We start from the raw sequence: 17680 nt of genomic DNA, 5'->3' as shown, positions 1-17680 counted from the left end.
GGAATAGAGGCGTGCGGAACCACGCCTGGCTAATTTTCATAATTTTAGTAGAGACGTGGTTTCGCCATGTTGGCCAGGCTAGTCTCGAACTCCTGGCCTCAAGGAATCCCCTCATCTCAGCCTCCCAAGGTGCATACCACTATTAATCTAGAGTTTTACTTATAGACAAGCTCAGTAACTACTTCCCAGCAGCCCTTTGTTTATAACTTGTTTGATTAACTCTATAAGGTCATGAACCTGGGAGGCAGAGGTTGCAGTGAGCCAAGGTCACATCACTGTACTCCAGACTGGGTGACAGAGCGTCTCTACTAAAGACCCTTTCTACACTAACATCATAAAAAGATTCTCCCCAGTGTCCACCGAGCAGGAGCCCAGATTCTGCCCTGGTCATCATCAACGTGTTCTACGGCTCACTATGTGCCAGGCTGTATGGGACTCTCTTGCTCGCTCCTGCCAACACCCTATATGGCAGGTCCTAGTATTCTTACCCTCACTTTCAAGAGAAGGAAAGTAAGACATTTAGAGGTAAGGAACACACCCAAGGCCAGGAAAGGACAGCTCAGATTTGCCCTCCCCCATTGCATCCCAGCTCCTGCATCCTCACCTGTTCCTGACGTTGTCTCCTGTTCTGCCCAGGCTAAGTCAGCCTCCCTGCATGCCTCACACGTGCAGGGCCTCAGGAGTGAGTATTAGTTCCCAGCCTGGAAGCTAAGGAGCTCCACAATATGACACAGATCCTCTCCTTTCACTCTCACGTCTCTTTATTTTCCTATGCATACAAAAACTCATTACGAGGTATTTTGCTTTTTCCTACTTCTGTATCTGAAGGTCTGAGCGCTGACCTCAATATTTCCTCCCTTGTCTCCATTATCTTTTTTTGTTGTTGTAGAGATGAGGTCTCACTATGTTGCCCAGGCTGGTCTTAAACTCCTGGGCTCAAGCTATCTTCCCACCTGGGCCTCCCAAGTGCTGGGATTACAGGCACAAGCCACCATGCCCAGCCTTGTCTCCATTATCAAAACCTCACCAAACCTTCCAAGTTCATCGCAAACGTTACCTCTTTTAAACTTTGCCTAATTTTCCAACCAGAAGTGGGCACAGGACTTAGTTTCCAACTCTGATACATAACTTTGCAGTCCATCTTCTTATTTACGTTGTATTTAAGCCTGTCCCTAACCCCATGCCAACAAGATAGATGCAGGGATCCCATTCACCTTTAATAAGCTCATGAAATACATAATGGCAAACTTGAGAAGAAACAGAGCTAGAGGGAAGCGCAGACTGAAATATGTAGATCCCAGCAATGGAGGTGAAAAGGGGCAGAGGTCAGTTCAATCAGGTCCGCTGTGGGAGCAGTTAGCAGCCAATGCAGCTTGCCCTCCCCATATATTGTTAATCTGCCTTCCCCCTTTTGCTTGGCAAAAGCCATAACTTTTTTTTTTTTTTTTTTTTTTTGAGACGGAGTCTCGCGCTGTCACCCAGGCTGGAGTGCAGTGGCCGGATCTCAGCTCACTGCAAGCTCCGCCTCCCGGGTTCACGCCATTCTCCTGGCTCAGCCTCCCGAGTAGCTGGGACGACAGGCGCCCGCCACCTCGCCCGGCTAGTTTTTTGTATTTTTTAGTAGAGACGGGGTTTCACCGTGTTCACCAGGATGGTCTCGATCTCCTGACCTCGTGATCCACCCATCTCGGCCTCCCAAAGTGCTGGGATTACAGGCTTGAGCCACCGCGCCCGGCCAAAAGCCGTAACTTATAAATTATTTTTCCTCTGTAAATTTATTGACTTGAAATTCTAGTTAAAGGAAAAAAACTCCATTTAAACATGCACACCACCCATGCCACACAGGAAGCTGTGTGTGTGTCTGTGTGTGCGTGTGTGTGTGTGTCTGGCAGTGGGAGGGGAAGAAGAGGGGAAAAGTATTCTAGAGGTAAGACTTCATGTTTTGGGACTGCTTGGATTTTTTCCCAGTTAGCTAGTGGTGTTTTTTTATTTTTTATTTATTTTATTTTTTTGAGTCAGGGTCTTTGTTCTGTCACCCAGACTGAAGTGAAGTGGTAAGATCATAGCTCACTACAGCCTCAAACTCCCAGGCTCGGCTAGGTGCTGTGGCTCATGCCTGTAATCCCAGCACTTTGGGAGGCTGAGGCGGGTGGATCATATGAGGTCAGGAGTCCAAGACCAGCCTGGCCAACACGGTGAAACCCCGTCTCTACTAAAATACAAAAATTAGCTGAGCGTGTTGGCACACACCTGTAACCCCAGCTACTTGGGAGGCTGAGGCAGGAGAATTGCTTAAACCCAGGAGGCGGAGCTTGCAGTGAGCTGAGATCGTACCATTGCACTCCAGCCTGGGTGACAGAATGAGACTGTCTAAAAGAAAAAAAACAAAAAACAAAAAAACAAGCAAATAAAAAAACCAAAAAAACTCCCAATCTCAAGTGATCCTTCCACCTTGGCCTCCCGAAGTGCTGGGATTACATGTGTGAACCACTGTGTCCGGCCCCCCAGTTTTTTTTAGGAATAAAAAATATAGCCGGGCGCGGTGGCTCAAGCCTGTAATCCCAGCACTTTGGGAGGCCGAGGCGGGCGGATCACAAGGTCAGGAGATCGAGACCATCCTGGCTAACACGGTGAAACCCCGTCTCTACTAAAAAATACAAAAAACTAGCCGGGCGAGGTGGCGGGCGCCTGTAGTCCCAGCTACTCGGGAGGCTGAGGCAGGAGAATGGCGTGAACCTGGGAAGCGGAGCTTGCAGTGAGCTGAGATCTGGCCAGTGCACTCCAGCTTGGGTGACAGAGCGAGACTCCGTCTCAAAAAAAAAAAAAAAAAAAAAAAAAATTTAAAGAATAGCTCTTCTCTGCCTTAAAAATAACAAAAACCATACCGAGTACCTTCTCATCCTTGACTTTCTCTTGCCCAAATCCTAGACTCCTGCCCTAAGGTTGTGTCATGAATTTGAATTGTTGTTTTTGAATCATTTACAAGCACAGTGATTCATACAGTTCTATTTATCTGACTTTTAAAAGGTCAGTGATTAAACCTGCAATGGCCCAAACAGATCCTGCTGTACCACCCTCAAGCTCTAGGTCAGTCCTTGCCTCAGGGAGGAACACATCATAAAACCACCCAGTTTCCTGGAATGGCTTAACCCAGAAGTAAGAGCCAGATTATAATGGGCAAGACTTAGCAGAAAGAAGGAGGGAAAGAACACAGTAAAGACAGAAGGAAGAGAAGCGACTAGGTATTGGAGTCTAGTCTTCACCTGCTCTGGGCAGGGAAGGTTACCGTAAGTTAACTGGTAACGATCAATCTGGAAAACAAAGTACACTAAAAACAAGCTTCAGCCGGGGTAATCCCAGTACTTTGGGAGGCCGAGGTGGGCGGATCACCTGAGGTCAGGAGTTCAAGACCAACCTGGCCAACATGGAGAAACTCTTGTCTCTACTAAAAATGCAAAAATTAGCCGGACATGATGGCACATGCCTGTAATCCCAGCTACTCAGGAGGCTGAGGCAGGAGAATCACTTGAATCCGGAAGGCAGAGGTTGCAGTGAGCTGAGATCCGGCCACTGCACTCCAGGCTGGGCGACAGAGCGAGACTCCGTCTCAAAAAAACAAACAAACAATTATAATAGATTTTACCTTATAGGAACAAATGCTCCTTCTTAATAATCACGTTGTACCAATATTTCAATATTCCTTAAGTCATAATATAAGATTGCTTGCCACAATTCCAAATGGGCAGCCTAACTGGTTCCTTCCCTAGAAAAGATGCAGTAGGGAAATCTCTGGATTGTCTGGGGAAGGCAGCAATGACTAAGCCATGGCTGTTTGAGGGTGCCCTGCAGAAGCTGTCCTGGCAAGGGCCTGTGGCAGCTGACATGCAGGCCTTGCTTGGCTTCCAAGCCCCGGGGATCTTTCCATTATTTCTTTTATTATTTCAATTTATTTCACTTCACAAATAGTGCAGCCTCCCACTGGCCTGTGGGGTTATCCCATCAGACTGTGTGTCCAAAGGTGGTGTCTTCTGATGCTTTGCACAGGCCCCATATGGGCTATCGCCGTAGAGTATGAGAAGTAGAAGATGGTTTACTCCCCACAGGGGCCAATGCAACCCAAGTCTTCAGATAAAAGGAGAAAAAAGACCTTCATGTTATAAACATTTGAAACTGCCACTAAAAATCATTCACTCAGGCTTTGTGATATTAGTGTCCTTGGAAGCCAGATCTATAAGATTACGCTGGAAGTGAAGCCCTGATACAAGGAGAGCGTCTCATCATTGACATAAACCCTGCACTTTGGTGGACATAGGACAGACCCACAGCACCTGATTCCCCTTCTCCCATGAGTCGGTACTTCGTACTGCTGAATTATTAGAAGATAATTGTCATAAATCGGTTTTCCATTGCTTGTAACACAATTCCTGAAACTGCGTAATTTATAAAGAAAAGAAGTTGATTTCTTACAGTTAAGGAGGCTGAGAAGTCCAAGGTCAAGGGGCTACATCTGGTGAGAACCTTCCTGCTGGCTGGACTCTGCAGAGTCCAGAGGCAGCACAGGCCATCACCTAGTGAGAAAGCTGAGCGTGCTAGCTCAGGTCTCTCTTCCTCTTCCTATAAAGCCGCTCACATGATAACCCATTAATCCAGGAATGGATTAATCCATCCATGAGGGCTCAATCACTTCTTAAAGGCCTCACCTTTTAATATTGTATGGCAACACTGAAAATTAAATTTCTTTCTTTTCTTTTTTTTTAAGAGACAGGGTCTCACTCTGTCGCCCAGGCTGGAATGCAGCAGCATGATCATAGTTCACTGCAGCCTTGACTCCTGGGCTTAAGTGATCCTCCCACTTCAGCCTCCCAAGTAACGATGACTACAGTTATACATCATCACACCACAACATTTTTTATTTTTTTGTACCGGCTGAGTTCGCTTGAGCCCAGTGAGCTATGATGGCACTACTGCAGCAAAGGTGACAGGTGACAAGGCAAGACCCTGTCTCAAAAAAAGAAAAGAAAAAAGGGAAAAAAAAACCACCCATGTAACAATGTAATCACTTTCACCCCAACGAGAGAAGATTCACTTACCGAATAAAACTCAAGTGAACACCAAGTGACCGGTGGGACCCGGAGCAATCAATGCAAAGGAACACTCCATAGGTTATGCTCGCCCAGCTGGGATTTTTGGCACCACAATCAAAACACACCTGAAAAAAAATGCTAAATTCAGTTACTAACTTATGTTAGCCAAATAAATTATCCTATAAGATATAGTAAATGACTTAGCTTGAAAACTGCTTAGCCTGGGCTGGGCGCGGTGGCTCAAGCCTGTAATCCCAGCACTTTGGGAGGCCGAGACGGGCGGATCACGAGGTCAGGAGATCGAGATCATCCCGCCTAACACGGTGAAACCCCGTCTCTACTAAAAAATACAAAAATCTAGCCGGGCGAGGTGGCGGGCGCCTGTAGTCCCAGCTACTCGGGAGGCTGAGGCAGGAGAATGGCGTAAACCCGGGAGGCGGAGCTTGCAGTGAGCTGAGATCCGGCCACAGCACTCCAGCCTGGGCGACAGAGCGAGACTCTGTCTCAAAAAAAAAAAAAAAGGCCGGGCGCGGTGGCTCAAGCCTGTAATCCCAGCACTTTGGGAGGCCGAGACGGGCGGATCACGAGGTCAGGAGATCGAGACCATCCTGGCTAACACGGTGAAACCCCGTCTCTACTAAAAAATACAAAAAAAGCTAGCCGGGCGAGGTGGCGGGCGCCTGTAGTCCCAGCTACTTGGGCGGCTGAGGCAGGAGAATGGTGTGAACCCGGGAGGCGGAGCTTGCAGTGAGCTGAGATCTGGCCACTGCACTCCAGCCCGGGCGACAGAGCGAGACTCCGTCTCCAAAAAAAAAAAAAAAAAAAAAACTGCTTAGCCTTATAATGTAAACTTTGGGATTGTAATATTAGAAAATATCTCACCTACGTTTTTTTTAAAAGCCTCATATTTCATGTTCTTTTATTATTATATATAATTCTATTAATTCTATTAATTATAAATTAGTATAGTTAATTACTATATTATGTATTTTTTTATTTTGAGACACAGTCTCGCTCTGTCACCCAGGCTGGAGTGCAGTGGTGTGATCTCGGCTCACCGTAACCTCTGCTTTCTGGGTTCAATTGATTCTCCTGCCTCAGCCTCCGGAGTAGCTGGGACTACAGGCTCGTGCCACTATACCCGACTAATTTAGTATTTTTAGTAGAGACGGGGTTTTACCATGTTGGCCAGGCTGGTCTCGGTCTCCTGACCTCAGGTGATCTGACAGCCTCAGCCTCCCATAGTGCTGGGATTACAGGCATGAGCCACTGTGCCCAGTTTACTATAAGATTTATATAATATATTACAGATTATTAAATTTATTTATTTATTTTTATTTATTTATTTGTTTTTTTGAGATGGAGTCTCGCTCTGTCGCCCAGGCTGGAGTGCAGCGGCATGATCTCAGCTCACTGCAACCTCTGCCTCCCAGGTTCATGCCATTCTCCTGCCTCAGCCTCCTGAGTAGCTAAGACTATAGGCGCCCGCCACCACAACTGGCTAATTTTTTGTATACTTAGTAGATACGGAGTTTCACCGTGTTAGCCAGGATAGTCTCAATCTACTGACCTCGTGATCTGCCTACCTCGGCCTCCCAAAGTGCTGGGATTACAGGCGTGAACCACCCTGCCTGGCCTATCATGTACATATTTTAAAAACGCACACTATACATAGTGAAGAGAATTTAGGTTTGTTACTATCTCAAACATGCCTTATCCTTGAAGCCTCAGCAGGGATCCTACCAGTCATATAAAGGGATGCTAGTGAGGGAAGCAGCCCTGCCTGGGAACACTCTAGCCCTACCATCCTTCCTGGCACTGGCTATACCAGATGGCAGGCTGTTGCACGTATTTCTTCTCTCCCCAGCCCGAGGAAGAAGTTGTGGTAGCCCGACTCCAAGATGGCCCCAATGAAACCCACCTCCTGGTATTCACGTCCTGTGTAATCTCCATCCTCACTTTACCAAGGTGATCTGTGTGTCTGTGTGTGTGTATGGCAGAAATGACCATGGCATTTTTGAGACTGGGTTACAAATGACACTATGGCTTTTTCTTCTCTCCCCCCCTCCCTTTTTCTCTCCCCCTGCTCCCTCCCCACCTTGGATCACCAGCTCTAGGGGAAGCCAGGTGCCATGTCTTGAGGACACTCAGGTAGCTTTGTGGAGAGGGTGAAGTGCTGAGGAACTGAGGCCCTCGGTCCAACTGCCAGCGAGGAGAGGAGGCCTGCAACCACCATGTAAGCTCCCAGATGACCTCAGCCCTGGCCAACAGCTTGACAGCAGCCTCATGAAAGACCCTGGGTCAGAAGCAGCCAGCTAAGTCACCCCAAATTCCTGACCCTCAGAACTATCTGTTGTTTCATATGCTAAGTTGGGGGCGATCTGATACACAGCAATAGATAACTAATACAGAGAGATATTCCTTTATGAAATGCTGTGTCCTTCTCTACCTCCACCACCTCACTCTGTCCAGGTCACTTTGATAACTCTTAGATGCATGTTCATAACCGAGGACTATGTCCCCTGCCCACTGAGGGCCCTGAGAGCTCTTACAGGGGTAAAATCTTTCCCTTTCGCCAATCTTTATGGCTTTTTTTTTTTTTTTAAAGAGACAAGGTCTGGCTCTCACTTAGGCAGGAGTGCAGTGGCGTGGTCCTAGTTTGCTGCTTTATGGCTTTCTTTGGCTCTGTCACCAAGGCAGGAGTGCAGTGGCACGGTCCTAGTTTGCTGCTTTATGGCTTTTCTCAGCTCTGTCACCTAGGCTGGAGTGCAGGGGCACGGTCCTAGCTCACTGCAGTCTCGAACTCTTGACCTTGAGCCATCCTCCCACCTCAGCCTCCTAAGCAGTTAGGACAAGTGTACGCCACCACGCCCAGTTACTTTTTTTCTTTTGTAGAGACAGGGGTCTTGCTATGTTGCCTAAGCTGGTCTTGAACTCCTAGGCTCAAGCAATTTGGGCCCGCTCGGCCTCCCAAAACGCTAGGATTACAGATGTGAGCCACCACGTCCGGCCCCGTCATGTCACCTTGCTTTCCTGTCTACTAGCACAGAACCTGCACATGGTAAATGCACAATAAGTGTTTGTTGAATAGTTGTGTACTTTTAAATCTCACACACAGCCTGAAAAACAGACTTACCCATGGTATGGTAAGCATTCAGTAAATATTTGTTAATCTAAAGAAAAACTTTAAAAACTTATTGCCAGCTCAAACATTATTACTTGCCCCTTCAACATTGACACTGAAGTCCAACATTCTTCACCAACAGGAGCATAAAAGTATTTTAAAATACAGTGCTAACGAGCAGAGTCACACATGGAAAGTGTGCTGGGCCCATAAAATACACAGTGCTTGTTGTGGAAAGTAGTATTTATAGTTCATTAAACTCAGAATAGGAAAAAAAATCCTCCAATAGAATTGTTTTTAATCTTTCTGCAGGAAAAAAAAAATGTATTAGATAATTAGATACATAGGCTGGGTGCAGTGGCTGACACCTGTAATCCTAGCACTTTGGGAGGCCAAGGCAGGTAGATCGCTTGAGTTCAGGAGTTTGAGACCAGCCTAGGCAACGTGGCGAAACCCTGCCTCTACCAAAAAAATTAAAAAAAATTAGCCGGCGTGGTGGAACACGCCTGTAGTCCTAGCTACTCAGGAGTTTGAGGTGAGAGGATCGCTTAAGCCTGGGAGGCGGAGGATGCAATGAGCTGAGATCACTCCACTGCACTCCAGCCTCAGCAACAGTGAGACCCTGCTATAAAAAATAAAAAATTAAAAAATAAATGTAAAAAAAGATAATTTATAGGCAGAACCACTTACATGAAGGCTGTCCAATCTATCATTATCAAGCAAAATCTGGCTTCTGGTCTCGAGGGGAAATACGAGTGGGTTTTCTAAAGCCCCTCACCACGATACGCTTACACTGATGGCACATTGAATAATGGGGATGGAGTGACAAGACAAATGACACAAAAAGAGGCCAGGGGATTCACTTCGGTGTTTACTGATCACCTGCTGTATGTCAGACATGTGGCAGTTGATGAGGTATGAAAAAGTAGCAGCGCAAATCCTAGGGGAACCCCTACTGGTGCCAGTCTTTAAAGAGCTCACTGAGAAGTGGGGAAGACATGCAAATTCAAATGTCCTGTGGTGATGGCCATTAGGGGAACCCTCTTCTATGGGGCATCAAACAACACGACAGACTCTGCCAAAAGATGCTGTTCTTCCCCATCAGGCTGTTTGTAATTTCTCACCTAGTCACTCAACTATCAGTTGCTGTGCACTTACTGTCAAGTGTACCTGGCACATACCAAGTGGACATACCAGCGTGGTTCAGGAAGTCTGCCCACATGGAGCCCACAGTCTAGCAGTCCAGTGGGCAAGACAATTGGTTACAAGATTGTTTCCTAGTAAGCAAGGACAGGATGCAAAGGGTTTTTGGTAGAGGTGATGGCAGAGATTTTGGGTACACAGCCCAGAGCGGGCCAAGTTTGAGAATCACTTCTAAGGTGGTCACCAGACTGGCTACAAGAGGAGAGCAGTGAGGTTCCTAATGAGGGAGGCAGATTTGGCATCCTCCTGACCCATCACCTAAGCTAAGGGATTGCTAAAATGTAGCCCCATGAGGAGGGGCCACGTCTACCTTATTCACTTGAACTTGGCACCATGCCTGGCACAACACAGGTGCTCACTAAATGCAAATCAATGCACATGGTGGAGCAGTTTGTAGGGGTAGAGGAGCTAACAAGTGGAGACTGGGACATGTGGAGGTCAGAAGTGGTGAGAAATACAGGTCTGGCTCCCATAAATGCTGCCTTGATCCTCCTGCTATACCAGGAGGCTGTGCTTTGGAAGCAGGGACTGCTTTGATTTGATATGCAATCCCAAACCAAAGTCAAGATGTGGCTTTTGAAGCAGAACATCAGTTCTCACGGTGATGAATAAGAAATAGCTTTTGACTGACAATTTGTTTTGCCTAATGATGAGAATAATGAGTATACAAATAGTAACAGCTAATATTGAGTGTTTAAGTCAGGCACTATTGTTGGCACTTTAGCCAATTTCATCTTCCTAACAACGCTTTCGTTAGTAGGGTTACTAGCAGAAGGTACTATGGTCATCCCCATCGGGGCCAGCTTCCTGGTCATGTGTGGGATCTATGCAGTCGCAGAGGGCCCCACACTTAGAAGAAAAGAGCGTGTAATTGGCTTAGTGCTCTGCTGTCTCATCTTGAAATTCTTTTCTTTTTTTTGAGACAGGGTCTCACGCTGTTACCCATGCTAGAGTATATGGTATGATCTCGACTCACTTCAACCTCTGCCTCCTGAGCTCAGGCAATCCTCCCACCTCAGCCTCCTGAGCAGCTGGGACCACAGGCACGTGCCACCATGCATGGCTAATTTTATTTTTTTTGGTAGAGATGGGATTTCACCATGTTGCCCAGGCTGGTGTCAAACTCCTGAGCTTAAGCTATTTGTCCACCTCGGCCTCCCAAAGTGCTGGGAATACAGGCGCCACCACGCCCAGCCTCATCTTGAAATTATTATTTTTTTTAGATAGGGTCTTGCGCTGTCGCCCAGGCTTGAGTGCAGTAGCTTGATCTTGGTTCACTGCAACCTCCGCCTCCTGGGTTCAAGCAACTCTCCTGTCTCAGCCGCCCGATTAGTTGGGATTACAGGCACATGCCACCACCCTCGGTTAATTTTTTGTATTTTTAGTAGAGACAGCGTTTCACCATGTTGCCCAGGCTGGTCTCGAACTCCTGAGCTCAAATGATCCACCCACCTCAGGCTCCCAAAGTGCTAGGATTATAGGCGTGAGCCACTGTGTCGGCAGAAATTCTTTTTTTTTTTTGAGACGGAGTCTCGCTCTGTCGCCCGGGCTGGAGTGCAGTGGCCAGATGTCGGCTCACTGCAAGCTCCGCCTCCCGGGTTCACGCCATTCTCCTGCCTCAGCCTCCCGAGTAGCTGGGACTACAGGCGCCGCCACCTCGCCCGGCTAGTTTTTTTGTATTTTTTAGTAGAGATGGGGTTTCACCGTGTTAGCCAGGATGGTCTCGATCTCCTGACGTCGTGATCCGCCCGTCTCGGCCTCCCAGAGTGCTGGGATTACAGGCTTGAGCCACCACGCCCGACCCGAAACTCTTAATACTGTTCAAACAAGGGCCCTGCATTTTCATTTTGTACATTTCACAAATTATGTAGCTAGTCTTGATCTCCATTTTATTTATTTTTTATTTTATTTTATTTTATTTTTTTGTGTGTGTGAGATGGAGTTGCTCTCTGTCGCCCAGGCTGGAGTGCAGTGGCGTGATCTGGCTCACGGCAACATCTGCCTCCCGGGTTCAAGCGATTCTCCTGCTTCAGCCTCCCAAATAGCTGGGATTACAGGCACTTGCCATCATGCCCAGCTAATTTTTGTATTTTTGTAGAGAAGGGGTTTCATCATGTTGGCCAGGTTGGTCTTGAACTCCTGACCTCAGGTGATCCACCCACCTCAGCCTCCCAAGGTGCTGGGATTACAGGCATGAGCCACCGCGCCTGGTCTATTTATTTGTTTTTTAAATCAATGAACATTTTCTTAATTCTGATTCTTTTTATCATGTGCTTTCTTACACAAAGAACTTTCACATAAATTATCTTACAATAAGAGTTTCTTTCTGATTCAGTTTAAAAATGACAATAGCGGGGGCCGGGCGCGGTGGCTCAAGCCTGTAATCCCAGCACTTTGGGAGGCCGAGACGGGCGGATCACAAGGTCAGGAGATCGAGACCATCCTGGCTAACACGGTGAAACCCCGTGTCTACTAAAAATACAAAAAAAAAAAAAACTAGCCGGGAGAGGTGGCGGCGCCTATAGTCCCAGCTACTCGGGAGGCTGAGGCAGGAGAATGGCGTGAACCGGGAGGCGGAGCTTGCAGTGAGCTGAGATCCGGCCACTGCACTCCAGCCTGGGTGACAGAGCGAGACTCTGTCTCAAAAAAAAAAAAAAAAAAAAAATGACAATAGCATTCGTTGTGCCCAAGTTAGAATTATACCAAAATTACCATATGCCAGCATGTACAATCATCCCACTGGTGGCCAGAAAATTGGCTTAAGGGAGTGTCTGTCACTCAGATGAGCCATCATCCCTGGTGGGCACATGGTGGAGATGAGGGAAGGCCAGACTAGAAGAAAGCTGGGTCTTTTGGATCGTCTCTACTTCTTTTTCACTTCTTCACCATTCTCCCCACTGAGCTTGAACATAGGAATCTGCTGGCAATCCTTGGGCTCTAGGAAGACCTCATCAAGGTGCCACCTCTGAAGGGTGCACTTCTGGATGAGCTGATATGGAGACGGCTCTCTGACTTGGATCCAGAGCTAGGAATCTTCAACTTGGCATCAGCAATGTCCACGAAGTTGTGCTTGTTGGTGAGTTTGAGACAGTGAATGTCGAGAATAGGGCCCAGAGCACCCTGTGCCTTGGGATGCACCTGCTCCAATGCCAACTGGTAACACGAAGCCCTGGAAAAGTCTTCTGTATGAGGTAATACACAAGGGCCAAGCCCCCAGTACCGAACACATTGCCGAAAAGGACCATTTTTTCCTTGAGGCACTGGCATCCTGCGTCCTGGATACTTTTGCCACCTCACAGCACAACTCTCTTGAAAATCATCAAAGGCAAATTGTTCTGTAAGCCACAGAAGCACCATGCTGCAGAGAGCATGAGGAGTCCTTCCGGTCGTGGGATAGCGGCAGTAAATCTTGATCTCCATTTTAGAGAAAACTAAGGAATTACTGAATTAAGTATGACAGATAAGAAGTGGCCACTTCTTAGTAATTCCTTAGTGGAAATGTCCACAGTGGGGACTGGATCCCATGCAGTCTGTTCCCCGAGCCACTCTTCCTGCTCCACCACACTGTGCTTCAGAGCAGAAAACACACCACCTGCTGTCCTGCATCTGCCCTTCATCCATCCACTAGACTGTAAGCTCCCAGAGGACAGGAACATACCATCAGTGTACATACCTTTAATGCTCTACACAGTGCCCAGCATACCATAGGGGCTTGAGGAATACTTGTTGAATGAATAATCCAATCTATATAAAAGTAAGGAATGGTAAAGCAACAAAGAAGGATTTCACAAACCAGAAAATTGACCCTTGGCCAGGTGCAGTGGCTCGCGCCTGTAATCACAACACTTTGGGAGGCTGAGACAGGCGGATCACTTGAGGTCAGGAGTTTGAGGCCAGCCTGGCCAATATGGTGAAACTCCATTTCTACTAAAAATACAAAAATTAGCCATGCTTGATGGCACATGCCTGTGGTCCCAGCTACTCAGGAGGCTGATGCAAGAGAATCTCTTGAACCTGGGAGGAGGAGGTTGCAGTGTGCCAAGATCGTACCATGGCACTCCAGACTGGACAACAAAGCTAGTCCGTCTCAAAAAAAAAAAAAAGAAAGAAAAAGAAAATTGACCCTCATGACCTTTCATCCAGAGTAAATCATCATACATGAGAGGAAGAAATTGGATACCTTATTCTAAAAGTAAGCCAACTTGTTTTTCTTTGATTACCTTTCCTGGCTCATGTATCTTAGAGCTCTCTTTTATAACCCCAATTTTAAAACGCTATTGTTGTCTTTTAGGTAAGGGTTTCAAACCAGTTGATAAAATACAAGGTCTCAACCAAGAAACATAGCACATTACTGGAAAACATTACCAGAAAACATTTCTGATCATTGCTTTTATTAATCTTATTACAGAATGTAAACTTTTTCATATGTGTGTTCTTCATAATAAAAACAGTTGCCATTTATTGAAGACTATTATATGCAGTTCCTACTCTAAGCGTTTTCCTTGGATTATTCCATTTAATCTTCACAATAACCCTCTGAATTAGGTCCAGTTCATGCCCCATTTTCAGATGAGGAAAAAAGAGACAAAGTGGTCAAGTAACCTGTCCAAGGGTGACATACCTAGAAAGTAGCAGTTTGGACCATACGAGCCTATCTCTCAAAAGCCTCTTGATATAAAGACATTGACTTCTTATTTAAAATTATCTTTGAATTAAATCAAAGAGAATACATGTTGATGTTTCTGAGATAAAGGTGACAAAAAATATATAGTTTACACATTGCTAACTGCAGATCCCAATCTTGTCTAGTTATACAGGACCCACTCTTCATAAACCCATCAATATAAATTTAAAAATCAAGGCTGGGCGCGGTGGCTCATGCCTGTAATCCCAGCACTTTAGGAGGCCAAGGTGGGTGGATCACTTGAGGCCAGGAGTTTGAGACCAGACTGGCTGACATGGTGAAACCTCGTCTCTACTAAAAATACAAAAAGTAGCTGGGTGTAGTGGTGGATGCCTGTTAATTCTGGCGACTCAGGAGGCTGAGGCCGAACTGCTTGAACCCAGGAGGCAGAGGTTGCAGTGAGCTGAGATCGCACCACTGCACTCCAGCCTGGGCGACAGAGCAAGACTCTGTCTCAAAAAAATTAAAATTAAAACATTAAAAAAAATAAAGAAAGAAAGAAAATTAAGGCCAGCATGGTGGCTCATGCCTATAATCCTAGCACTCTGGGAGGCCAAAGCAGGGGGAGGCAGGAGGACTGCTTGAGCCCAGGAATTTGAGACCAGCCTGGGCAACATAGCAAGACCCTGTCTCTACAAAAATAAATACATTAATTAATAATAAAAATTAGCTGGGCATGGTGGTGCAGCCCTGTGGTCTCAGCCTCATCAGGAGGCTGGGAAGAAAGGATGGCCTGGGCTGGGTAGGTCAAGGCTGCAGTGAGCTAGAATCAAGACACTTCACTTCAGCCTGGGTGACGGGGTGAGACTCTGTCTCTAAATAAATAAATAAATAAAAATGTGAAAATCAAGAAAACAGTGAAGAAATGGACACTGGAGAATTCCTGGAGCCTTTCTCTTAACTTTCCCACATCCATCAGACATCACCCCCAATAAACTGTTTCCTTCCTCACCTAGGCTGGAAAAAATATGGGCTCCCCTGTACCATCAAGACTTAAAACCAACAGAAACACATAACACTTTCTACGCCAGCATGTGGAGGTTCAGGACCATGCTCAGTAACAGCTGTTCCCTTCGGAAGTGACAGTGGGGACCAGACAAAACTCGTGTCACCGGAGGGGTGGGGAGAGTCCACGCTGACGCAACAGCCCTTTGCACTCTCCAGGTCCCTCTCCGACCCGACTTGCCACCTTAGCCCCCTGCGTGAGTCACCCCAACACCTCCAGCCAGCTGCGCAAAGCTGTAAAAGTTCCAGGGACAGAACAGTCTCTGGAGACAAAAAAAAAAAGAAAACCCCCATCTCCAAAGAGAGCCGAGGGGAGGCAGGAGGCTGTGGTGAACCTCCCTGGCCAAAGCGGCAAAAGCTGGAAGCCAGAGCGGAGACTACTCGGCAGCTTTATCAGAAGAGAAACTGAGGCAGGCACCGCAAGGCCCGAGGAGCCTAGCCGGCTCCAACAGGCGGGGTCGAGCTCCAGGGTGGCGCCGGGGGCAGCCGCGCTTTCCCCGTATCCGGCGCCAGCAGCCGGGGTTTCTGAGCCGGGAGTCCCCTCCTCGCAGCGCCCCCGAGGAAGACCCCGCCCCCGCTCAGAGCCCCCGGTGCTCGCCCCCGCCCCAAGAGCTCGCTGGGGGGTGTGCCCGCGCCGTCGCCCCCGGGAACGCTCCCCGGCCCGCGTGAGAACCCCCGCGCTCCGGTCTCCCACCCGGGCCTCCCAGCTGCCCGGTCCCGCCCGCCCGGGCCCGGCCAGGCTGCCGCGGCCCCACAGTGCGACGTGTCACAGGCCGCGCCGGCCCCGCCTCCCACGCCACGGTCACTGGCGCCCGCAGGGGCCGCCCGCCGGTTCCCGCAGGGATGGCAGGCAGGCCCGCACTCGCTCACGGCCGCTACCTTGTTAGTGGGCACCGAGCGGAGGCGCTTGAAGATGGTCAAGATGTCCTGCTTGCTGGGGTCCCCCATCGTCAGCTGAGAGCCGGGCGCTGCTGGCCCAGCCAGCCAGTAAGGACCGACGAAGAGCGGTTGCCGCCTCAGCAGGAGCGACGAGGCCGCGGGGGCGGTGCTGCGCGTGACGGTCAGGCTCCACCCCAAGCCCCGCCCACGACCGGGCCCGCTCACCGCCGGGGCGCAGGCGCCGCTCGCTTTCCCTCCCCGCCCTCGCTTCAGCCGCGCGGCTGGCCAGACCCCGGACGCTGGACGCGCGTGCGCAGGAGGCTCGCGCGCCATTTGCGGCGCGGCTCCACGCCCCTAGCTCTGGGCGAAGCCGGTCGCGGGTGTGGCTGGCTGCCACGCGCACTGCCATAGGATCCACTAACCTTTAGTCTGGTCGATCGCCATTTCGCCCAACCGGCTGCTTCCATGGAAATATCAGAGGCAGGGGAAGGGGCCCACGCGCCATCTTTTGGCACGAGACGGATGGTGGGCCCCCGCTCCTTGACGCCGGACGTCAGCTGGTCGCCTTCCTTTTTTTTTTTTTTTGAGACGGAGCCTCGCTCTGTCCCCCAGGCTGGAGTGCAGTGGCACGATTGCGGCTGCCTGCAACTTCTGCCTCCCGGGTTCAAGCGATTCTCCTGCCTCAGCCTCCCCAGTAGGTAGGATTACAGGCGCCCACCACCACGCCCGGCTAATTTTTGCATTTTTAGTAGAGAGGGGGGTTTCACTATGTTGCCCAGGCTGGTCTCTAACTCCTGACTTCAGGTGATTCACCCACCTCGGCCTTGCAAAGTGCTGGGATTACAGACGTGAGCCACCGCGCCCGACTCTTTTTGTTCTTGCCCTCAGCTCACTCCAGGCCCTGGGTGGAAAGCTTTCTTTGCCTGGAAACTGGCTTTCTGAAACCAAGAGTTTTTGTGTCACGTTCATGGAGAGATAGCGGTGCGGGTTGAGGCAGAAGTGCTCAGTCAGAACTAATGAGTCCAGATGAGAAGCTTGACTTCTAACCCCAGCCCTCCGGGCTGCACCCTACTCTCTGGGAAACAATTCCAGCCAGAAGAGTTTACACTCAACAGAAGGTGCCTCTGTCACCACAATGGGTGTGGAGCCACTGGAAAGAGGTTGGGTGATAGTGAGGAAGGATAGTACGTTTTGGCATCACAGACAGTACCTAGGCCTCAATCCCAGTTCAGCCATCTGCTTCCTAGCTCTGTGGCCTTGGTCAAGACATTTACCTTCTCTAAAGCATGGTTTATGGCCGGGCGCGGTGGCTCAAGCTTGTAATCCCAGCACTTTGGGAGGCCGAGACGGGCGGATCACGAGGTCAGGAGATCGAGACCATCCTGGCTAACATGGTGAAACCCCGTCTCTACTGAAAAATACAAAAAAAAAATAGCCGGGTGACGAGGCGGGCGCCTGTAGTCCCAGCTACTCGGGAGGCTGAGGCAGGAGAATGGCGTAAACCCGGGAGGCGGAGCTTGCAGTGAGCTGAGATCCGGCTACTGCACTCCAGCCTGGGCAGCAAATCAAGACTCCGTCTCAAAAAAAAAAAAAAAAAAGCATGGTTTATTTGTAGGCTCAGTGGCTCGTGCGTGTGATCCCAGCACTTTGGGAGGCTGAGGTGGGAGGATCACTTTAGCTCAGGAGTTCAAGACCAGACTG

The 17680-nt window shown here is 48.8% G+C and overlaps 1 protein-coding gene and 1 pseudogene across 2 annotated transcripts in view; both read right to left on the bottom strand.

Annotated features, from left to right (window-relative positions):
• The window catches only part of ARFGAP3 (ADP ribosylation factor GTPase activating protein 3), a 71214-nt gene extending 54953 nt beyond the window's left edge, over positions 1-16261 (bottom strand). For both annotated transcript variants that reach the window (XM_033233720.1, XM_033233721.1), the window contains exons 1-2: positions 15980-16261; positions 5091-5209 (exon numbers count right to left, since the gene is read on the bottom strand). In XM_033233720.1, the coding sequence (XP_033089611.1) occupies positions 5091-5209; positions 15980-16048 (188 nt within the window). In that variant the 5' untranslated portion in view covers positions 16049-16261. The remainder of the gene's footprint in view (positions 1-5090; positions 5210-15979) is intronic.
• Positions 12250-12857, bottom strand: LOC117096369 (annotated as a pseudogene).
• Positions 16262-17680: the final 1419 nt, after the last annotated feature.

The sequence above is a fragment of the Trachypithecus francoisi genome, unplaced genomic scaffold (assembly GCF_009764315.1).
Source record: "Trachypithecus francoisi isolate TF-2019V2 unplaced genomic scaffold, Tfra_2.0 Lachesis_group14, whole genome shotgun sequence".
Taxonomy (NCBI): domain Eukaryota; kingdom Metazoa; phylum Chordata; class Mammalia; order Primates; family Cercopithecidae; genus Trachypithecus; species Trachypithecus francoisi.
This window is presented reverse-complemented; position numbering and strand designations above follow the sequence as displayed.